General features: G+C 38.1%; 1 protein-coding gene across 2 annotated transcripts in view; it reads left to right on the plus strand.

The window, feature by feature from the left end:
• PIK3C2G (phosphatidylinositol-4-phosphate 3-kinase catalytic subunit type 2 gamma) overlaps positions 1-22,999 on the plus strand; it is a 464,615-nt gene that overhangs the window by 338,455 nt on the left and 103,161 nt on the right. For both annotated transcript variants that reach the window (XM_051850300.2, XM_017343356.3), the window contains exons 24-26: positions 1,135-1,271; positions 3,350-3,519; positions 22,438-22,594. In XM_051850300.2, coding sequence (XP_051706260.2) covers positions 1,135-1,271; positions 3,350-3,519; positions 22,438-22,594 — 464 coding nt within the window. The remainder of the gene's footprint in view (positions 1-1,134; positions 1,272-3,349; positions 3,520-22,437; positions 22,595-22,999) is intronic.

Below are 22,999 nucleotides of genomic sequence, written 5' to 3' on the forward strand. Positions count from 1 at the left end.
CAGAGGTGTCCCTGGTCATTCTACGTGTCTTACCTTGCAACCCTTGTAATTGTGGGGACTAGAAATCAGAAACTCTAGTACCTCATTTCTCCCGATTTACAGAACTGTACAGTGCAAGTTGTTTTGTGAGCACTAGTCCTAGGGCAATTTTAAGTGTTGAGTTTAATTGCTGTTCTGTATAGAAAAAAACTCTGAAGGTTTTAAAATATTTGTATTCCAGTAATCTTACAGCATAATGAATAAAAGCCCAGATGGACACATGGCTGGTAAGACAAAGGTCCTATTAAGTCAATCAATATCTGCAGCCTTTAACATTTATTATTATATTTTTTCTTTAATATTGACGGAGAAAGGAGAAGCAGGTGTCTCTGTCGATGTTTACTGAACAGATATTCTATTCATGCCCAGAGATGTAGCATTTAACTGACACTTTTGTTAACCTGAAAAAATATATTTTTACTTATTTGAGAGACAAAGGGACAGTGAGAGAGAGGCTGCACCACAGCCAAAACTTAGAACCAGGAGCTCAATTTGAGTATCCTACCTGGGTGACAGGGACCCAACTACCTGAGCCATCATCTGCTGCCTCCCAGGGGGTACATGAGCAGGAAGCTGGGGTCAACAGCGAACTCAGGAGTGGAACTGAGGTACTTCTACAAAGGATTTGAGTATATTCATAGGCAATTAACCAGGCCAAATGCCTACCCCGATCATTGATTTTTTTAAATATATTTGAATTGTTTGTTGTTCAGATTGTACTTGGTTCACCTAAGGCATAAGTGGTACAAAGGTGCTCCAGTCGTGTGATAATTGAGTCACTTGTCTTTGGTCTCCATGCAGTGTTTTTGAGATCATTTAATTGGCTCCCTACCATAGTTCTAGAAGAAAAAAAAATGAAAGACTTTTCAGATAGATCTGTCCAAACACAACATGTAGTCTCAATGCTCCTCACGATTTAGGAAGAATTAGAAGGAAGGCCATCTAGAAAAGTCTCCTTCATCGAAGTTTTAGAGAGAGGAAGAATCCAAATATCTCTGACATCTCCTGCCATTGCTACCTAGGTTAAAATATATTTCTTAAGTATTATTCCTGTGAGGAAAGAGTTGTGCCCATAGCCTCTTCTTTATCCACCAGGGCTGGTGCAGATGGTGCCTGAGGCTGTCACCCTTGCCAAGATCCATTGCCACTCGGGACTGATGGGACCGCTGAAAGAAAACACAATCAAGAAGTGGTTCAGTCAGCACAATCCCATAAAGGCAGATTACGAAAAGGTTTGTCCTGCTGAAGCCAATTTTAAATAAGGATATGCTCTGGTTCATTATGTATTCTGATTTATGGAAAAGTAAATTAAGTACACTTTGAGTTCTATTTCACTCACACATCAGTCCAGTATTAATGGCCTCGTTTACTGGCACACTAGCTACATATAGGTTCCTATGTTTGCTTTTCCTTCCAGGTAAAATCCCTATCAGTATAGATTCTCATTGTTCGTTGTCTCTGTTAGAACTTCTCACACCAGGAGCGGATGCCTCTTAAAACTATCTTTTCCAAACAACCTCCACCTCTTTGTATATAACCTTCTGTTTATATAAATAATTGTCCTTTGCAATAATCTTTTTGCCATAGTCTACAGTTGAAAGAACTATACTGCTTTATTGAATGTGAACATTTTTGTATCTGTTTGCTTCATTTTGGCATCTTCCCTACAGAATAGTTATGCAGGTTCTGTCCTGTACCTGGGCTCCTGGCTAAGATTAGCATGACTGGAGCCAGACTTTGTTCCCCTTACTTAGCCATGAACTGGTACAACAATTTTACCCAGAAGCGGAGGCCCCTGCATGCCAATTCACACAAAAAGTGAAATTAAGCCAATATTAAATTTGGCTGGAACTCCTGAGGACTGAAATTCCCTTGTGTTGGGATGCTCCTCGGTCCTGGCAACCTGAGATGATGGGTCACTCCGACTAAGAGTTCATAGTCATGAATTCATCTTTTCCATGTCTCTATGAGATCAGAGTGGAGCAAATCACAGCTTTTTACAGACCAAACAACAAAGAATTAGATGATATTACATTGAAACATACATTGTTATTCCCAAAATTATAACTTGAGCTTTGCTCAGATCTCTAGGGTTATGTTGTTTGAAGTGTTTCCACATACATTTGTTCTTCACAATCACCATGTGAAAGATATACTTCATCATCTTTATTTTGCAAGCAAAGAAAATCCAGACAAATTAAGTGATTTATTCAGGCTCTTGGGAAACCTGGAAATAAGTTTCCTGGCATGTCATCAGATGATACAGTAATTTCTACCTCACCACGTCAGCCACACCATTCTTGGAAACCCGTAACCTTGGTCTAATCAAACATGCATGATTGCACGATCAGGTTGATGAAAATGATATATCCCTGGGAGATTATTTTGAAAACAAAGAAGTAGTTATGGGAAGAAAAGTAACATAAATAACAAGTTAATGATAATCTGCTCCCCCCCTACACACATAGGCATTCACTGATATATACTGTGCACTTGTGGACATCAGCTAGAGGACCTATTTGTAAGGATAAATGTAAAATGTTACAGATACCACAGTATGGTTTTTCTGTGTTCCAAAACTTCAATTTTTCAAAAATTGGTACTTTAAGTTTCTCTGGGAAGTAGGCAATATTGGTCTTTTTTTTAAAATATTTATTTATTAGAAAGTCAGAGTTACACAGAGAGAGAGATCTTCCATCCCTAATTGGCTGCAATGGCTGGAGCTGCACCAATCCAAAGCCAGGAGCCAGGATCCTCTTCCAGGTCTCCCACACAGATGCAGGGTCCCAAGGACTTGGGCCATCTTCCACTGTTATCCCAGGCCATAGCAGAGAGCTGGATCGGAAGAGGAGCAGCGAGGACTAGAACCGGCACCCATATGGGATACCAGTGCTTCAGGCTAGGGCGTTAACCCACTGTGCCACAGCGCCGGCCCCAGCAATATTGGTCTTATATGATCATTTTTTCTTTTACATTGAAAAAAAAATTATTCTATATTGTATATCTGAAGCATCAGAAACTCACACCAGGAATACTTTAATAAAACATGTTATCAGAGCTCTCTGATAAAAATAGCAAACAGCTCTTTCATTCAATTTCAGTGAAAAATAATGCTAAAGCATATTACTTTGTTTTTCTATAGCATGTCAAGAATGAGACACTTATCTGTACCCTTCTCGCCAGTGAGATGTAGACATTGTTCTTGATTATGTAATTTTTTTTTTTTTTTTACTTGTTACCATTACCTCTAACACCAATGTGTTTCCTCATTTTGTCTTTATTTTTGTGTTACTGGTTTTCAATCGACCAGGCATTGAAGAACTTTCTTTATTCCTGTGCTGGCTGGTGTGTGGTGACGTTTATCCTGGGAGTCTGTGATCGCCACAATGACAATATCATGCTGACAAAGTCAGGCCACATGTTTCATATTGACTTTGGAAAATTCCTAGGTCATGCACAAACATTTGGAGGCATCAAAAGGTCAGTGCACAAACAATGTTTATTATACTCATTAAGCAATGTCCTAACTAATAGGTAATGGCATAGAAACTGTACAGATGACTTGTTCCCCATATCTCAAGTCCTCCAAAGTAACAAACATAACTATATAAAGTTGAAGGAAGGATTTTTTCAGTAGATCATTAGGACAAATTGTGTTTCCTCAAATTATTACTGGACTAAATTGTGTTCTTCCCTCTCCTGAGAATACTGTAAAGAATGAAATTGCCCCTCCCCCCATTGGACACTAACTTCCATTCTGAACGGTTTCACGTGATATTTTATTTTCTGATCAACACTGAATGGACAATGAGGCATGTGTTGATGATTCAATAATGTGGTATAATGCCTTTATCAAACTGACACTTTGAAGTCCCCTTGTGGTTTTATGATATAGAGAACAAAGAGTTCATGGAAATGGAATTAGAAGGTATATTTACTGTGGTGCCAAAACCTTTTCAAATCCATGCACATATTTTTTTGATAATATGGGCTTTCCATGAACGTTTTGCAGTACCCTGTAGCACACTTTCAGCACTGAATTAGTCTTGAATCATTTCACATATATTTGGTGAGTACCCATCACCACTCAAAGATAGAACAGCAAACAAGACAAATACAAGCCTGATCTCTTGGTAATAGACATTATGGTAATAGTCATTAAATAAATTAATAAGCAAATAAATGAGGTGAGAAAATGAGAGACTCTAAATGAAATTAAATCAGGGAAATGGGACAGAGAGTGACTGGGACAGGCGTGGCATCCTAAAGAGATCTGGAAAAAAAGACAGTGAGTTGTGTATTGAGTGACGGACTTGCGGAAACCTGTGAGAAGAGTATTCCATACCAGTTGTGAGCATGGAAATAAGTGGAATCTTTCAACCACAATAAGGAGGTGTGGGGTCTGAGATAAGGAGAGAAGGCAATAGGACGTAATGGTAACAGTAGAGGTCAGATTTGGAAGGGTACTGGGAGCATCGTATGGAAGGTTGCTGCGTTTTTATATTCCAGAGAAACCATTGCTTGATTTCATCAGATCACAAAAACCTCTCTTGATATCCTATATGGTAGAGATCTGTTAAGAGGCCACTGGAATAGTTCAGATAAGCCCTTAATGCAGAAACAATGAAAACTGACAGATTCAGAATATATTTGAGACAAGGTAATAGGACATGGTAGTTGATTAGACATTAGCCATAACGAATGATCTGGGGAGGAGTGCAGCCGGTTGGAGGAGAAAACAGGCAAGAGTAACTTTTAGGTTTTTTTGGTCTTAGCAAATGGATGAATACTTATATCATTTACTGAACCGTGAAAGACCAGTAGAAAAACAGATTGTTTTATTAAGGAAATCACACGTTGGAGATGAAAAGTTTCTTTAAAAAAATACTGAACATAAAACCAGAAGGAACACATTGATCCAAAGGCTAATTAGCCATTTATGATTAAAAACAGCCCCCCAGTAGAAAAGCAATGTCTGCACAACAGAATGTGATAGAATATATACCAGATGTCCATAATTAGGTAAACAAAGTACCAACATTATCTGTATAATATGATTTTATTCTTATGAACCAGTATCTGCAATTTGTAGAGCCACATGAACATCAACTAGAAATTTGGGGTAACCTTTGTTCATTCAATCCACCAGCTTCTGTGTTGTCCATGGGAGTGGTAGTTCTATAGAAAAGACTTTTTATCGAGACAAAGAATAAGCAACTAAACCATTCCTTAAGAATGGTAATAAAGATGTGCATCAAGGTCTACAGAGCAAGTACAGTCCATGTTTGTCTTGTTTGCTTGCTTATTGTGGCAGTAGCTATTGCTACTTACACAGTTTGGCAATTTTAAGTCTTCCATGTGCAACTTGAAAGGTAAATAATATGCCCACATTGGACTTTACTTGTAATAGGTTCTTAATATTGTTTGCTGAGCTAATCTGCCGATAAACCAATAACAGGCAGACCCTTCATCATTCAATAGTTATTGATTGATGAATGAAAATGAAGTTTACACTGTCTTCCCTTGAGATTAATGGTATTGACCACCAGAGATTTAGGCCAACAGCAGTTCCCTAATATGTAAAAATTACTTGTATTGTTTCAAGGATATTATCTCTATCAGTGGCTCCTGTGAGCTTCATTGGCCCTCTTTCTTTATACCAAAACTTTTGCCTTGAGTGTACTTAATGGCTAAATTCTACGATGTCCATTTACTATATCTTTTGTGCATTGTATAAAGCATATAGTAATTTTCCTCTAAGGCTCTTTCAGCCATTTGTGCAGTTCCCTAAATGTTGTTTTCATGCGAGAGCTGTCTTCTTCTACCCTAATTCCACTGATTGTTCTTACTGGTTGTCAAGCAGATAAAAAGCCCCCTTATGAATAAAGTCTCTCTATCCCTCTAGGATAAATGAATATTCTTATTTGCTCCACATTCATTACATTGTAGACCTGGTATTCAGAGCAAAGCCTGGCTTCACCTAGATTCTATGGATACAATTAAACATTAATAATCACTCATAAAACACAATGTCAGGTATATAATCATGCCTGAGGACCGCCTAATCCCCCATGGTCTAGTAAACCTCAAAATGCCCCAGAAATAACCAGTAATAGGATACAGTCACACTCCTTAATGTAAAATGCTGTATCTGCTGCGAGTGCAGAGTATATCTGTCCTAGATGCATACATTTCTCCTGTTCTTACCCTATATCTTAAAAACATCAAGAGGAGAAGCATTTTATAACTGTTATGGTTAATAAAGTGTTAACATATTAACTAACTTCACATCATCATTCTACTAAATCATATTCAACCTCATATAAAAAGTTTCCAAATGTTTGTGTGGGTTATGGATTGGCAAAAGAATATTACACACAAACATAAAACCCATAAATTGCAAATTTACTTCTTACTTAGTCAAGGACAGGGAGCTTCATAATGGAAATCAGCAGGCCAGCAGAGCAGAAACAAATGCAATATACAGCAAAGTAGATTTTCCCTTGATCCTTGGTTTCCTTACAAATGACATTTTGAGAAAAAAAAAAAAAAAACTTTCTCACCAGGCTGCTACCCTTTTGTACTCCTGCTTAATCACCATTCTAGAACATCTCACACTAGCCACCTGGTAATTCTGTTTAGGGACTGTTTACAAATGTTGGGGTCTCTTGACTCTTGGATTAAGTTGAGACAGCCGAGCTACACTTTCATTTGGATTCTACGCCCAAGTGTCCCTGAACAGTTGATCTGAATTTAGTTTTCCAGAAATCTGGAAAACCTGCCTCCATGTTTAACCTGCAGGGCTGCTATAATATTTCCACATTCTGGGGACCAAAAAAACATATCTCGGTTATGAATATGAAGAATTTCACATCCTATATAAATAAGATTTTAGCAGCAGATGAAATCAAATAGCAATTCTATCTGAATGTTAGCTAATTCTCAAAAAAATTAATCCTTTCCGTGGAAACAATGAGAATTTCTCCAGTTTTCTGAAACCAGTGGCCTTTTTGGAAGTATTACTTATTATCCTTATTTCTTTTTATCTTTATCTTCAAATACAAAGATACAACTTAAAGTGCTTCAGAAGTTATGCATCCACAATTTCACTCAATTGCCCTGTAATAATTTCTATACAGTAATGTTTTCATTACATAAAAAATTATAGTAATGAACTCCAAATCAACAGTTGAGGATAGCTTTCTCTTATACAGCAGGAGAAATTAATGAAGGCTTTCTATAAAATGTTTTTATCGCTCTCCTAGCTCATTTTGCAAACTTTTATTTGTTTAGACAACATTTCCAAAATAGATAATGGACTTTCACTTTAGTCATGCTGTCCCTGCATCGAGTCTTCCTTGTGGCTTTACTTCTATATCATTTTAGAAGTACTATGAACTGAAGTTAAGGAAAACTATCCTGGAGATACTCTGTTGTTTTTTAACACCGCACTACTGTGGGCTAACAGTGTGATCCTAAGGAAGCAACTTCATTTTTGCATTTATAAATTTATTTAGGCCGGCGCCGTGGCTCAATAGGCTAATCCTCCACCTTGCGGCGCTGGCACACCGGGTTCTAGTCCCGGTCGGGGCGCCGGATTCTGTCCCGATTGCCCCTCTTCCAGGCCAGCTCTCTGCTATGGCCAGGGAGTGCAGTGGAGGATGGCCCAGGTGCTTGGGCCCTGCACCCCATGGGAGACCAGGAAAAGCACCTGGCTCCTGGCTCCTGCCATCGGATCAGCGCGGTGCGCCGGCTGCAGCGGCGGCCATTGGAGGGTGAACCAACGGCAAAGGAAGACCTTTCTCTCTCTGTCTCTCTCTCTGTCCACTCTGCCTGTCAAAAATAAAAAAAAATAAAAAATAAAAATAAAAATAAAAAAATAAAAAATAAATTTATTTGACCTTCAAAAAATCCATTTTAAGTACTTGACCCTGAGTGAGGGCTTTCTAAAAGTTGTTATAATAAACTCTAATGTAAGTGTTCTGAAGGAAGTGTAAGGAAATGAGAATGCATCTCTGTGATTACTGTTTCTGGGGTTTAACACTATGTACATGTCTTTTTTGGTGCCCTTTGGCATCTGTATATTGAAATTCAAAATTCACTATTTGTCCTTTATGTTAGTTTGAGGCTTCTTGGCTGACTGACTGGATTGAAGAGTATTTCACCAAGTTGTTCCTAACTTCTAATGTCAATTCAGGCACTCGGCAGTGTGCTAGCTGTGGCCCATGCACTAGTAGCCTTAAATCAGTCAGGATGCCAATAGTAGCACTGCAGAAATTGGCATATGCACAAATCATAGAGGTTTTTTTCTCCCCTTTAAGTGGAAAAATGAGCCAGTTATTAAATATTCGCCACCATATCATAGGATGTGTTTTAGAATTAAAAGTCATTCTAATTTTCATTTAAAAACACAAAATAATTTAACCTTTGTTCTTCGCCTGTGAAATATTTATGCAACACTGATCAAAATATTACTTATTGGTCTTATTACAATATAGCTTACACTCAAAGATTTTATCTCAATAGATTACCATTAACTAATACAATTAATCAACATTTTCATCTAAATATTATACATAAAAGTTCACTGTATCCATACATTATCATGTTGACATTCTCAATAGATAATTAATTACAAGTGATTTAAACAAATTTTGTTTCTTTTCTAATTTGAGTATTTTCATATTTATATTCTAAATCTTCTCAGTTCAAAGACATCATTTAAAAATATTTGACAGATTAAGGGATTAATTTTATCTTAATCCATTCATTCTGGTTCAGTACATGATTCATAATGACCTGAGTGCTAGGTAGATAGTAATTAAGGCATGTGGCAGGACATTAATGTCTTAGTATTGGTTGAAATTTAATGAATCTCATTGCTCTGTTATTCACATTATGGTTTACTAACAAATATTGTAGATCGAGGCAAGATGGCGGAATAGGAAGGGAGCACACTGATAGTCCGGGGAGAGACAGTTTAATAAAAGTGGAGAAACTGCAGGTTCAAGGAAGAGTAGGGGAGGAAACAGCAGAAGAAACTCTTCCGGAACGCGGGATTCACAGTGGACCTGCGTGGAGAGCGTGGGAGCCCACAGTTCGGGACACCAGCGGCAGACTCAACACACCAGCGCTGGAACGCGAGGTGAGCCGAACCTCAGTAGCCCGAGACACCAGCAGGCAAGCGGAGAGAGGAGACTAGAGGGAACGACCCCCGGGGGGGAAAAGTTCACCAGGCTAACTGGAAGAGAGAGAGAGAGAAAAAAAAAAGGTGACTGGTACGGACACGGGTTTCTCTCTCTCCGCTCACCTCTCAAGGCCGAGCAAGACAAAGAGCAGATGCCATCTTGGACATACGTCATAAGTAGAGTGACCTCAGGTCTGCACCAGCCCTGAGCCTAGCAGAAAAACCTGACTCTGGGCAGGGCGAATTAACAGATTAGGACCTAGTAAATTTGTGGTGCTACTGAACTGAGACTGAAAAAAGAGACGGTGGGAGAGAGAACTCACAGAATTCACGTGAGTACTCTCCAGAGACGCTACAATTCCATAACTTTGGCAACCCCGTGGGAGACTGAAGGAGAATTTGAGCCCACTCTGAGGGCAGAACAGATTCCCTGTGTGGTCCTTGGGAAAGAGCTTCCGATCTCTGGCTCCTGTGCGTATATCATTTGCCTGCTAACTACCTCCAACTTCGTTCAGCTGTGTGGAATTACTTCCCTTTTGAATCAAAATAAGAAAGAAAGAGAGAGAGAGAGATCTACCACGCCTAACCTGGGAGTGTCACCTTTGGCACACCAAACAGAGCTCTCTCAGGCCATACCCATCTCAAGCCTCTAAGGCTCCATCAAAAACAGACAGTCCACTTAATCTAGAGTCTTAGTATAACAAGAAAAAGCACCATAGTGAAGAAACCAAATATCTCCAATATGCCAAATAACAAATGCAAAAACCAAGGTAATAAAAACAAGGAAGTCACCATGACGCCCCCAAATGAAAAAGACACCCCAATTCAAGATTATGAAGATGATGAGATAGAAGAAATGCAAGAAGCAGATCTCAAAAAATTGATAAGAACATTAAGAAGTTCTCAAAAACAAATTCTTGAACTACAGAAATCCTTAATGGACAAGATAGAAAATCTCTCTCGTGAAAACGAAATATTAAGGAGGAATCAAAATGAAACGAAACAACTAGTACAACAGGAAACTGTGATAGTGACGAGAAATCATAATGAAGTGAAGAATTCAACAGATCAAATGAAAAACACAATAGAGAGCCTTACAAACAGAATGGGTGAAGCAGAAGAGAGAATATCGGACTTAGAAGACAAGAGAACAGGAAAGGATACAGTCAGACCAAAGAAAAGAAGAGGAAATTAGAAATCTAAAACATATTGTCAGGAATCTTCAGGATACTATTAAAAAACCCAACATTCCGGTTCTAGGAGTTCCCAAAGGCATGGAGAGGGAGAAAGGATTAGAAGGCCTTTTTAGTGAGATATTAGCAGAAAATTTCCCAGGTTTCGAGAAGGACAGAGAAATCCTAGTACAGGAAGCTAACAGAACCCCTAATAAACACGACCAAAAGAGAACCTCACCACGAAACGTTGTAATTAAACTCTCCACAGTGAAACATAAAGAAAAGATCCTAAAATGTGCAAGAGAGAAACGTCAGATTACTCTCAGAGGATTTCCAATCAGACTCACAGCTGACTTCTCATCAGAAACCCTACAAGCTAGGAGGGAATGGCAAGATATAGCCCAGATACTAAGAGAGAAAAACTGCAAGCCCAGAATATTATATCCTGCAAAGCTATCATTTGTGAATGAAGGTGAAATAAAGACTTTTCATAGCAAACAGAAATTGAAAGAATTTGTCGCCATTCATCCAGCCCTGCAAAAGATGCTTAAAGATGTGTTGCACACAGAAACACAGAAACACAGTCATCAATATGAAAGAAAGTAAAGGAAGGAAACCTCACAGCAAAAGATCACAGGGAATTCAAAGCATATATTAGAACTTATCTTTGACAAATGGCAGGGCAAAGTTACCACTTATCAATAGTCACATTGAATGTTAATGGCCTGAACTGTCCAGTTAAAAGACACCGACTGGCTGATTGGGTTAAGGAACAAAACCCATCTATTTGCTGCTTACAAGAAACACATCTTTCCAACAAAGATCCATACAGACTGAAAGTGAAAGGCTGGAAAAAGATATACCATGCCAACAGAAATGAAAAAAGAGCGGGCGTAGCCATCTTAATATCGGACAACATAAACTTTACCACAAAAACTGATAGGAGAGACAAAAAGGGACACTATATAATGATTAAGGGATCAATACAACAAGAAGATATAACAATTATCAATGTATATGCACCTAACTACAGGGCACCGGTTTATCTAAAAGATTTGTTAAGGGACTTAAAAGGAGACTTAGACCCCAATACAATAGTACTGGGGGACTTCAATACTCCCCTCTCAGAAATAGATCAACAGGACAGAAGATCAACAAGGAGACAGTAGATTTAAACGACACTATAGCCCAAATGGATCTAACAGATATATACAGAACTTTCAATCCTACAGCTAAAGATTTTACATTCTTCTCAGCAGCACATGGAACCTTGTCTAGGATTGACCACATACTAGGCCATAAAGCAAATCTCAGCAAATTCAAAAGAATTAGAATCATACCATGCAGCTTCTCAGACCATAAAGGAATGAAGTTGGAAATTAGCAACTCAGGAATCCCTAGAGCATATACAAACACATGGAGATTGAACAACATGCTCCTGAATGAACAATGGGTCATAGAAGAAATTAAAAGAGAAATCAAAACTTTTCTGGAAGTAAATGAGGATACCAGCACAACATACCAAAACTTATGGGACGCAGCAAAAGCAGTGTTAAGAGGAAAGTTTATATCAATAGGTGCCTACATCAACAAATTGGAAAGGCACCAAATAGATGAGCTTTCAATTCACCTCAAGGATCTACAAAACCTACAGCAAACAAGACCCAAATCTAGTAAAGAAGAGAAATAATTAAAATCAGAGAAGAAATCAACAGGATTGAATTAAAAAAAATTACAAAAAAAAAAATCAGCCAAACGAGGAGCTGGTTTTTTGAAAAAATAAACAAAATTGACACCCCATTGGCCCAACTAACTAAAAAAAGAAGAGAAGAGACGCAAATCAATAAAATCAGAGATGAAAAAGGAAATGTAACAACAGACACCACAGAAATAAAAAGAATCATCAGAAACTACTACAAGGACTTGTATGCCAGCAAACAGGGAGATCTATCAGAAATGGATAGAATCCTGGACACATGCAACCTACCTAAATTGAACCAGGAAGACATCAAAAACCTAAACAGACCCATAACTGAGACAGAAATTGAAACAGTAATAAAGGCCCTCACAACAAAGAAAAGCCCAGGACCAGATGGATTCACTGCTGAATTCTACCAGACATTTAAAGAAGAACTGACTCCAATTCTTCTCAAACTATTCAGAACAATTGAAAAAGAGGGAGTCCTCCCAAATTCTTTCTATGAGGCCAGCATCACCTTAATTCCTAAGCCGGAAAAAGATGCAGCATTGAAAGAGAATTACAGACCAATATCCCTGATGAACATAGATGCAAAAATCCTCAATAAAATTCTCGCCAATAGAATGCAACAACACATCAGAAAGATCATCCACCCAGACCAAGTGGGATTTATCCCTGGTATGCAGGGATGGTTTAATGTGCGCAAAACAATCAATGTGATACACCACATTAACAGACTGCAGAAGAAAAACCATATGATTATCTCAACAGATGCCGAGAAAGCATGTGATAAAATACAACACCCGTTCATGATGAAAACTCTAAGCAAGCTCGGTATGGAAGGAACATTCCTCAATACAATCAAAGCAATCTATGAAAAACCCATGACCAGAATCCTATTGAATGGGGAAAAGTTGGAAGCATTTCCACTGAGATCTGGTACCAGACAGGGATGCCCACTCTCACCACTGCTCTTCAATATATTTCTGGAAGTTCTAGCCAGAGCTATTAGGCAAGAAAAAGAAATTAAAGGGATACAAATTGGGAAGGAAGAACTCAAACTATCCCTCTTTGCAGATGATATGATTCTTTATTTAGGGGACCCAAAGAACTCTACTAAGAGACTATTGGAACTCATAGAAGATTTTGGCAAAGTAGCAGGATATAAAGTCAATGCACAAAAATCAACAGCCTTTGTATACACAGGCAATGCCATGGCTGAGGAAGAACTTCTAAGATCAATCCCATTCATAATAGCTACAAAAACAATCAAATACCTTGGAATAAACTTAACCAAGGACGGTAAAGATCTCTACGATGAAAATTACAAAACCTTAAAGAAAGAAATAGAAGAGGATACCAAGAAATTGAAAAATCTTCCATGCTCATGGATTGGAAGAATCAATATCATCAAAATGTCCATTCTCCCAAAAGCAATTTATAGATTCAATGCAATACCAATCAAGATACCGAAGACCTTCTTCTCAGATCTGGAAAAAATGATGCTGAAATTTATATGGAGACACAGGAGACCTCGAATAGCTAAAGCAATCTTGTACAACAAAAACAAAGCTGGAGGCATCACAATACCAGATTTCAGGACATACTACAGGGCAGTTGTAATCAAAACAGCATGGTACTGGTACAGAAACAGATGGATAGACCAATGGAACAGAATTGAAACACCAGAAATCAATCCAAACATCTACAGCCAACTCATATTTGATCAAAGATCCAAAACCAATCCCTGGAGTAAGGACAGTCTATTCAATAAATGGTGTTGGGAAAATTGGATTTCCACATGCAGAATCATGAAGCAAGACCCCTACCTTTCACCTTACACAAAAATCTACTCAACATGTATTAAAGACTTAAATCTACGACCTGACACCGTCAAATTTAGAGAGCATTGGAAAAACCCTGCAAGATATAGGTACCGGCAATGACTTCTTGGAAAACACCCCAGAAGCACAGGCAGTCAAAGCCAAAATTAACATTTGGGATTGCATCAAATTGAGAAGTTTCTGTACTGCAAAAGAAACAGTCAGGAAAGTGAAGAGACAACCGACAGAATGGGAAAATATATTTGCAAACTATGCAACTGATAAAGGGTTGATAACCAGAATCTACAAAGAAATCAAGAAACTCCACAACATCAAAACAAACAACACACTTAAGAGATGGGCCAAGGACCTCAATAGACATTTTTCCAAAGAGGAAATCCAAATGGCTAACAGACACATGAAAAAATGTTCAAGATCACTAGCAATAAGGGAAATGCAAATCAAAACCACAATGAGGTTCCACCTCACCCAAGTTAGAATGGCTCACATTCAGAAATCTACCAACAATAGCTGCTGGCGAGGATGTGGGGAAAAAGGGACACTAACCCACTGTTGGTGGGAATGCAAACTGGTTAAGCCACTATGGAAGTCAGTCTGGAGATTCCTTAGAAACCTGATGATAACCCTACCATTCAACCCAGCCATCCCACTCCTTGGAATTTACCCAAAGGAAATTAAATTGGCAAACAAAAAAGCAGTCTGCACATTAATGTTTATTGCAGCTCAATTCACAATAGCTAAGACCTGGAACCAACCCAAATGCCCATCAACAGTAGACTGGATAAAGAAATTATGGGACATGTACTCTATAGAATACCATACCGCAGTCAAAAAAACGAAACCCAGTCATTTGCAACAAGATGGAGGAATTTGGAAAACATCATGCTGAGTGAATTAAGTCAGTCTCAAAGGGACAAATATCATATGTTCTCCCTGATCGGCGACAACTAACTGAGCACCAAAGGGGAAACTTGTTGAAGTGAAATGGACTCTATGAGAAACAGTGACTTGATCAGCTCTTGTCCTGACGGTTGATGTACAATGTAATACTTTATCCATTTTAGTATTTTTTTTTGTTCTAGTACCATTGGTTGAACTCTGTAATTAACACACAATTATTCTTAGGTGTTTAAATTTTAACTGAAAAGTGATCCCTGTTAGGAATTTAGAAAACATTATGTTGAGTGAAATAAGCTAATCCCAAAGGGACAAATACCACTTGTTCTCCTTGATAGGTGACAACTAACTGAGCACCAAAAAGGAAACCTGTTAAAGTGAAATGAACACTAGGAGAAATGGTGACTTGATCAGCCCTCACCCTGACTGTTGATGAGCAGCTTAATATGTTATCCCTCTTAGTATTTTGTTTGTTTGTTCTACTTAATACTTTTGGTTGAATACTGTAATCAATACACAATTCTTCTTAAGTGCTGAAACTTAACTGAAAAGTGATTGCTGTTAAATATAAAAGTGGGAATAAGAGAGGGAAGAGATGTACAATTCGGGACATGCTCAAGCTGACTTACCTCAAAGGGTAGAGTTAGAAACATACCAGGGGATTAGAATTCAGTCCCATCGAGGTGGCATGTACCAATGCCATCCCACTAGTCCAAGTGATCAATTTCTGTTCACAATTGATCATAATGATAGGACTAAGAACCAAAGGGATCACATAAACAAGAATAGTGTCTGCAAATACTAGCTGATAGAATAAAAAAGGGAAAGAATGATCGAACATGGGAAGTGAGATACACAGCAGACCCATAGAATGGCAAATGTCCTAACAGCACTCTGGCCTCAGAATCAGCCCTTAAGGCATGCGGATCCGGCTGAAAAGCCCATGAGAGTATTTCAGGCATGGAAAGCCAAGACACTCTGGGGAAAAAAAAAACTAAATGAAAGATCTCTACAAGTGAGATCCCAGTGGAAAGAATGGGTCATCAAAGAAAGAGGTACCTTTCTCTGAAGGGAGAACTTCCACTTTGACCATGGCCTTGTCTAAATATGATCAGTGAATGATGAGTCAGTGAACTCAGGGGGCTTCCATAGCCTTGGCAGCTCATGACAAGAGCCTAGGGTGATTACTGAGGCCATAAACAAGAGTGTCAATTTGTTAAGTCAACAACAGGAGTCACTGTGCACTTACTCCTCAAGTAGGATCTTTGTCCTTAGTGTGCTGTACATTGAGATTTAATGCTATAACTAGTACTCAAACAGTATTTTTCACTTTATGTTTCTGTGTGGGAGCAAATTGTTGAAATCTTTACTTAATATATGGTAAACTGATCTTCTGTATATAAAGAGAATCGAAAATGAATCTAGATGTGAATGGAAGGGGAGAGGGAGTGGATAAGGGGAGGGTTGTGGGTTGGAGGGACGTTATGGGGGGGAAGGCATTGTAATCCATATTCTGTACTTTGGAAATTTATATTCATTAAATAAAAGTAAAAAAAAATTGTAGATCGTTTCGCTCAGAGCAAATCTTAATATCATTTGAGTTTTCTAGTAGGAACACACAGTTCCAGTATCTCTCCATCTGTGAGTGCTTTACAGATGTCTTAGGGGCAGGACTTTGGCACAGTGGTTCACATGTCACTGCGAACTCCAGCACCTGCTCTCAGAATGTGCCTGCTTTTGAGTCCCAGCTTCACACCCTAGAAGACATCAGGTCACAGCTCAGATATTTGGGTGTCTGCTGCAACATGGGAGACCAAAATGGCACCTGACTGCCACCTGACCCAGCTTTGGCTTGTGTGGGCATTTGGAGAGTTAACCAACATATGGAAGACCTCTTTTTCTGCCTTTCAAACAAATAAGTTAAAAAATAATTGTTTATCCTAAGCTCTTAACGTAGAGCAAAAAGTTCTATTTTGGTTGATTGAACCACTCCAGAAATATGCCATTAAATTTATTTTCTTAAACTGAGAACGTACAACTGCATTAATATAAAATTAAGTTCCTGCCATAGTCTGTTATTCAAATTGAAAATTTGCCAAGGAGGTTTTTGTTGTTTTGCTTGTTTGCTTTTCCTGATGATCACCCTACATATGTGAGTCAGAGGGATAAGACTCAAAATGTGATGTACTGTATGTTTCAGTAAGCCTTCTGCCAATCACAAAGCCAGTCCTAGGCCAACTACACCTAGCATGTGCATAGTGCTTTGAATCTTACAAAGCACTCTCCTTTAGAGTATGTCACGCTAAAAAGGTTTGGTCTTTCATTTCCATCTTCTCACTCTCATTGTTCTCTTTTCTGCTTCCCCAGATCATTCTACTCTGCTTTATCACCTGTTTTCTCTGCATAATCCCCTTGTATCCATCATCACCCTGCCATTATAAGTTTTTATAAACAACTTCTGATTTAAAACAAATTTTCTTCAAAGAGATATGAAAGATGGTTGAAGATGATTGAGAAAGAAATAAAATTCTGTGTGAGAGGTTATAAAAAAGAGAAGAAGAAAGAGGGAAAGAGAACCACTTAGAGTAAGGGCCATGCCTTCCAACACCCAATGGGTCTATGCCCCTGGCATGTGCCAAGGCACAGTGTGCTATCAACAGCATCTCATGGTCCTAACTCTGATTCACTCCCCAGATACCCACAATGGTTGAGGCTGAGCCAGTTTGCAGCCAGGAGCCAATAACTCAATCCAGGTTTTCCACATGGTGGGTAGCAAGGATCCAATTACTTGAGCCATCACCTGCTACTTTCCAGAGCTGACATTCCAGGAAACTAGAATTAGACACCAGATCTGGGTACCAAACCAAGGAATTCCAAATGTGGGACTTGAGCATCACAACCTGCATTTTAACCACAGGCCAAATGCCTTCTCCTAAATGTAATTTTCAAAGGAAAACATGACATCTCCTAAACGTAAGCAATTCCATTGGTGAGAGATAATATGTCAGTTTCAAGCCTGATACATACATTTTGATCATGCATATTGTAGTTTTATTGGTGTTTTAGAGGTAACTTGTTCTATTCTTGATTTCTGTCTTTAATCTGATTTTAGAACCTGATCCCTGTTTAAATTGCAGTACTACAAATCCAGTTTTAATAGAAGAATTGTAGCATCAATAAATTTTTTTTCATATCCAGACAACTAACTTCTGTTGCAATCATGTACGGGAATTCTAAGCAGAACAGGGCTATGAACTTTCCCCTAAGCTCAAGTTAAAATGAAAACCATATGGGGATTCTAAGGATGTTACCCATCTTTCTGTGTCCTCACAAAATAAACATATTAGACTTGGGAAAGTAGGACTGATAGTTTTGAAGTTTCAGCTATTTCACTACCCTTTTTAAATAAGAGAAATGATGTACTCGCACCTATGTGCCACCCCACAGTCAGTATCTAAAGTTATTAAGAAGCTAAATAAAGATGGGGGTATTTGAGGGCCTACAGTGTATTTACAAAAGAGGCTGAACAGGGGACATGTTTTGCACTTAGAGATTATTGGTGAGGCCCTCCATAGTTAATAATTGCCACAAGCTTGGAGATCCCACAGGGTGTTAAATGTTCTTTCCATAATAGTCCATGCACTGCATTGCAAATACTAGGTTTCCTGTGTTGCCTGATTATACAAGGCTCTATTCAATCCAGTGGAGATTACAAATTTGCCTTCTCAATTAACTCTTGCATATTAGAAAAGAGACTAGAGTTCTTTTTGTTGGACATCAAATTGTGTTCTTCAAAATGTAGGTCATTTGTGATATCAAAAAAAGTAGAAGCTTGAACATTCACCCACTGCATTCTGTAGTCATCTATTTGTATGCTAATAACAGCATTCACTGTTACAGCAGTCTGCAGCTCTTAGAAATATTCCAGACATATCTTAATATGATATTTCCTAGGAACATTTGAAATTCATGAAAATAGTAATTTCACTAAGTAAAACCAAATATGCCCCATTTTTAAGTCCTACATTTCGGTTCAGGGTACAAATATATTACTCAAACACTCATGTCTTTTTAAACCTTAAGCTAAAGTTTGCATCCTTCCGTTTGCTGACTTTACCAGTGACTCCATAAAAGCAGGAAATAACTATGTTCACAGAATCTTAAATCCTTGATAAAATACTGTTTTAGAGGTAACTTGGTCTATTCCTCTCTTCATATCCCCTGCCAATATTGAAGCATGCATCCCCTTTGAAATCCTTTCCAAATGGGTATGATATCCTGGCTTGGGATATGGCAAGAGATGTTTAGTGTGTTGCTACATCACCAAGTGTGAGGATAAGATTCTAAAGGACACAGTCAAAAACAACAACAACAACAACAACAACAAAAAAAAACCCTCTATACATACTTCATAGGCATTAATCCTCAGAGGAAATCTTTGAAATGAGGACTGTCATTTTCTGTCTATTCAAAGGATGAACTAAATCAGAGAAAAGTCTTCATTGATAAAACCTGTCCAAAATTATAGGTCGTAGGTGGTTGATCATTGGAAGATGTGATACTGCCATTTCTCCACAATCCCAATGCAGCCTGTTCTCTCCAGCACTGAGACAGATGGCTGCTTCTGTAGTTTCTTTAGATAACTATGTAAGACAGTTATCTCACGGTTATGGCCCTGAAGTATGTTCAATTCAGATGTTTAAAAACTGTAAATTTTTGCAAGATGATTGTTCTGCAAGGAGCATGCAAAATAGGATCCTAACAACAAGGCCACTTCCTTCCTGTGGGCATTTTCTGAGTGAAAAGACAGGTGTAATTTCTCAGTAACTTTTAAAATCAAATGCTAACAAGTACAGTTAAGCTAATATACGATAAATGCTTAGGAGATGTGACTAATTTCAGAGCCCATCTGAGTCTACTGAACTTAGGATAACTAAAGGCCCTGTGAACTGCTGGGATGGAGCCAGGAGCATTAGCTGGACTGCATAATGCACATCTGAGGAAGCTGCTTCTGGGAATCATTGTGTCCCTAAAGAGATGATGTGTGCAATATTGAAAAATGGAGCATTTTTTGAGGACTGTACATATTTGATTAAAAGATCAAATCAATGAATAATTGCTCCTTTAAAAAAAGTATATTTGTATTTATTTGAAAAGCAGAGTGAGAGAGAGAGAGACACAGAGAGAGAGAGAGAGATGGATGGAGATCTCTCATCTACTGGCTTACTCCTCAAATGCCCATAAAGCAGGGGCCAGGCCACAGCCAGAGTAGCAGGGCCCCAAATACTTGGGTCCCATACCCACAAAATCGCAGGACAGACTTATTCAAAAGTACACAGACTAAACAGCAACTTGTTCACTGTCCTGCTATTTCCCTATATCAAGTATGTGTATGTATATATATATATACACACACACACATATGTGTATATATATTTCTACCCTTAATTGTCTGTCTTGCTGTTTTAAGCATATATACATTTTTAAACCATCAATTCATTTATTTTCTCTTTTAAAAAATCTATAAAACACTCTTAGGGAAAGAATGGTTATAAGTTAATAAAATGATTAACTGTTACAGCAAAACAATAGAAACATAATAAATAAGTTTTTTCACCTAGCTTTCCTGCATAAATGTTAAATTATCACATGCTCTTCACTGTATGCACTGTGCATATTTGTTGTTGCATTCATTGCATAAAATAGAATATCATCAAAAGGTTATTTCAGACATAAAGGGAAGAGAGAATACTTTCTCTTCCCTTGAAAACCATGCAAACCTTCTGGGTTAAAGAAACCTGAAGACTACCAGTAGTTATTAAGTTAATTAGAAAAGATTTCTTGTAAGAAACATTGTTGTTCTTGATCTTTAACTCAGTGTCAGAAGAGTGGGGGTTGGGAGGGTCTGGCAGAGACAAAGAGAAAAATTGGAAAGCATATAGGTAAAAATTACAGAAGGGAAAAAAAGGTAGACTTAAGCACATAACTGTAAAACCACTAATCTAGAAAAAGGTAGGATAGTAACATGACATTGCTACAGTATACTTACATAGCTATAAATGGTATTAACCAGAGTTTCAACTCATGATACAGAATGTAGTAACAGTAGACTGAGAGATATCAGAGTTTCCAATCTTCCCTCTTGCCACAACCAATTTATGGCTCAGATTTATAAGCAATGCCTAAACTTCTGAGATTGGCTCTAACACATTAATTCCACAACTTAGAATTAAATTTGCCTGAGTGGGCTGATAAAACCTTACCACAGTTAAAACTCCTATATTCTGTAAGGATGGGTGGGAGAGCCTCTGTCGCATACATGAGACTTTTTATTTACAAATAAAAAGTGGCATAATTCTGGGATACTTTAATTGCTCAGAAGCAAGTTAAGATTCATTTCATTTTGCTGAAATCGTTGATGATTCAGACCATAACATTTAAACTCAACTGAAATGTGTTCCTTTGCTATTGTTACTTTGTTTTCTCTATTTTGGATATGTTTGCTTTACATATTTAGCTTTCTGTGACGATGCATCTGCATCTGACTTATAACCCCTGTTGCTATGTACGAAGGAAATGCAATATCTCTTGATCTAGAGCTTAACTACAAAAACTTCCCCAGAGAAATCAACTTGGTCCAATAGAATTCTCTCTATTAAAGAGAGACAAGATCTATCAGAACAGAAATTTTCAGTTAGTTGCAAAATTCAAGACTCTTCTAACATTATTTCCAAGTTCCATCCAATATAACGTAGTATAGGGGGTGAGAATCACTGCAAACTATTAGATATGAAATTATGAGTTTTTCATGATTAAGAAAATATAAAACTGTGCTACAATGTCACTACAAGGTGAGTGAAAATTTAAAAAAAGCTGCACAGTTTAAAGACACAATTAAGGCTTAATGCAGGTAGAGAGGTTATGTGGATACCTAGAAGTGAAATTTGAGATAAGGATGGGATGGTACTGGTGGCATTTTTAAGAGAGGAGGAGATTTAGCCATGACAAGATTCAGCTTTGAGCACAATTGTCTTTGGTGGAACAAATATCCCCTTTCCTAAGCATATGACAATGGTTAGGTGTCCCCACTCCCCAACCCCCCAGATTTCCTTCTGAAAGAACTTGTCATTAGAGGTTCTCGGCTTTTACCACAAACTTGCTCCCTAAAAGGTCAGCATATCTTCAAAGAAAAAAATTTTTACATAAGATCAACCTCACAACCGGTTAAATCATGGCAAAATTTGGCATAAGTATACTTTCTATAGTGACTTTGCATAGATAGTACCTGCATTATTAACTGGCTATTATTTTTAATGAGCAACATTCCCCTCTAAATGTAGTTGAGTAATTTAGGACAAAATAGCTCAACATAGTAAAATGATATTTATCCTTGCCTCTCTGTTGCAGCCCAGTTATGCAAATCCTATCATTAGAAAGTTTGTCTATTTGTCTCCCCCAATGAAAGAGCCTCATCCATTAGTGTAGAGAAAAGATACCAGGAACATTCCGTGGAAATAAGTGGTCCTAACTGCCTAATCTAAAACCTACAAACCACTTACCCTCCTGTTTGTCATTGCTTTTGTTTTTGGCTTATAGGGACCGAGCCCCTTTTATTTTTACTTCAGAGATGGAGTACTTCATTACAGAAGGTGGGAAAAATCCACAGCACTTCCAAGATTTTGTGGAGCTTTGCTGTCGAGCTTATAATATTGTCCGAAAGCACAGCCGGCTGCTCTTGAACATGCTAGAAATGGTAAGTCCCACGGGGAAATGGCAAAAATAATAAGCTTCATTTATGTCTCTCTTTCAGCAATCTATTTTTGTTAATGGCTTGGAGCTCCCCAAAGAGCTCTTCAAAACAAAAAGGAATGAACAGATACGTTTCTTAATAATTTAATAGAGTATTTCAGGGTTATTCTTAAACATCCCTATTCACAACAATATCAATGCCAGATTCAGGAGTTATCCAAGTATACTCCGACTAAAATTCAAGGACAGTCATTACTACAGTCTTGTCTTCATTTATACCGTGAATTAGAATTTTTCAAAACTGCTCTGTAAATTCTATCTCATTGACAAAGCATGTCGACCTAACGAAGTAGACCAGGCAGCGATGGCTCCTGAATCTCCACCCCAATCTCTGTCTGTGATCATTTGC

This window comes from Oryctolagus cuniculus, chromosome 9 (assembly GCF_964237555.1).
Source record: "Oryctolagus cuniculus chromosome 9, mOryCun1.1, whole genome shotgun sequence".
NCBI classification, from domain to species: Eukaryota; Metazoa; Chordata; class Mammalia; order Lagomorpha; family Leporidae; genus Oryctolagus; species Oryctolagus cuniculus.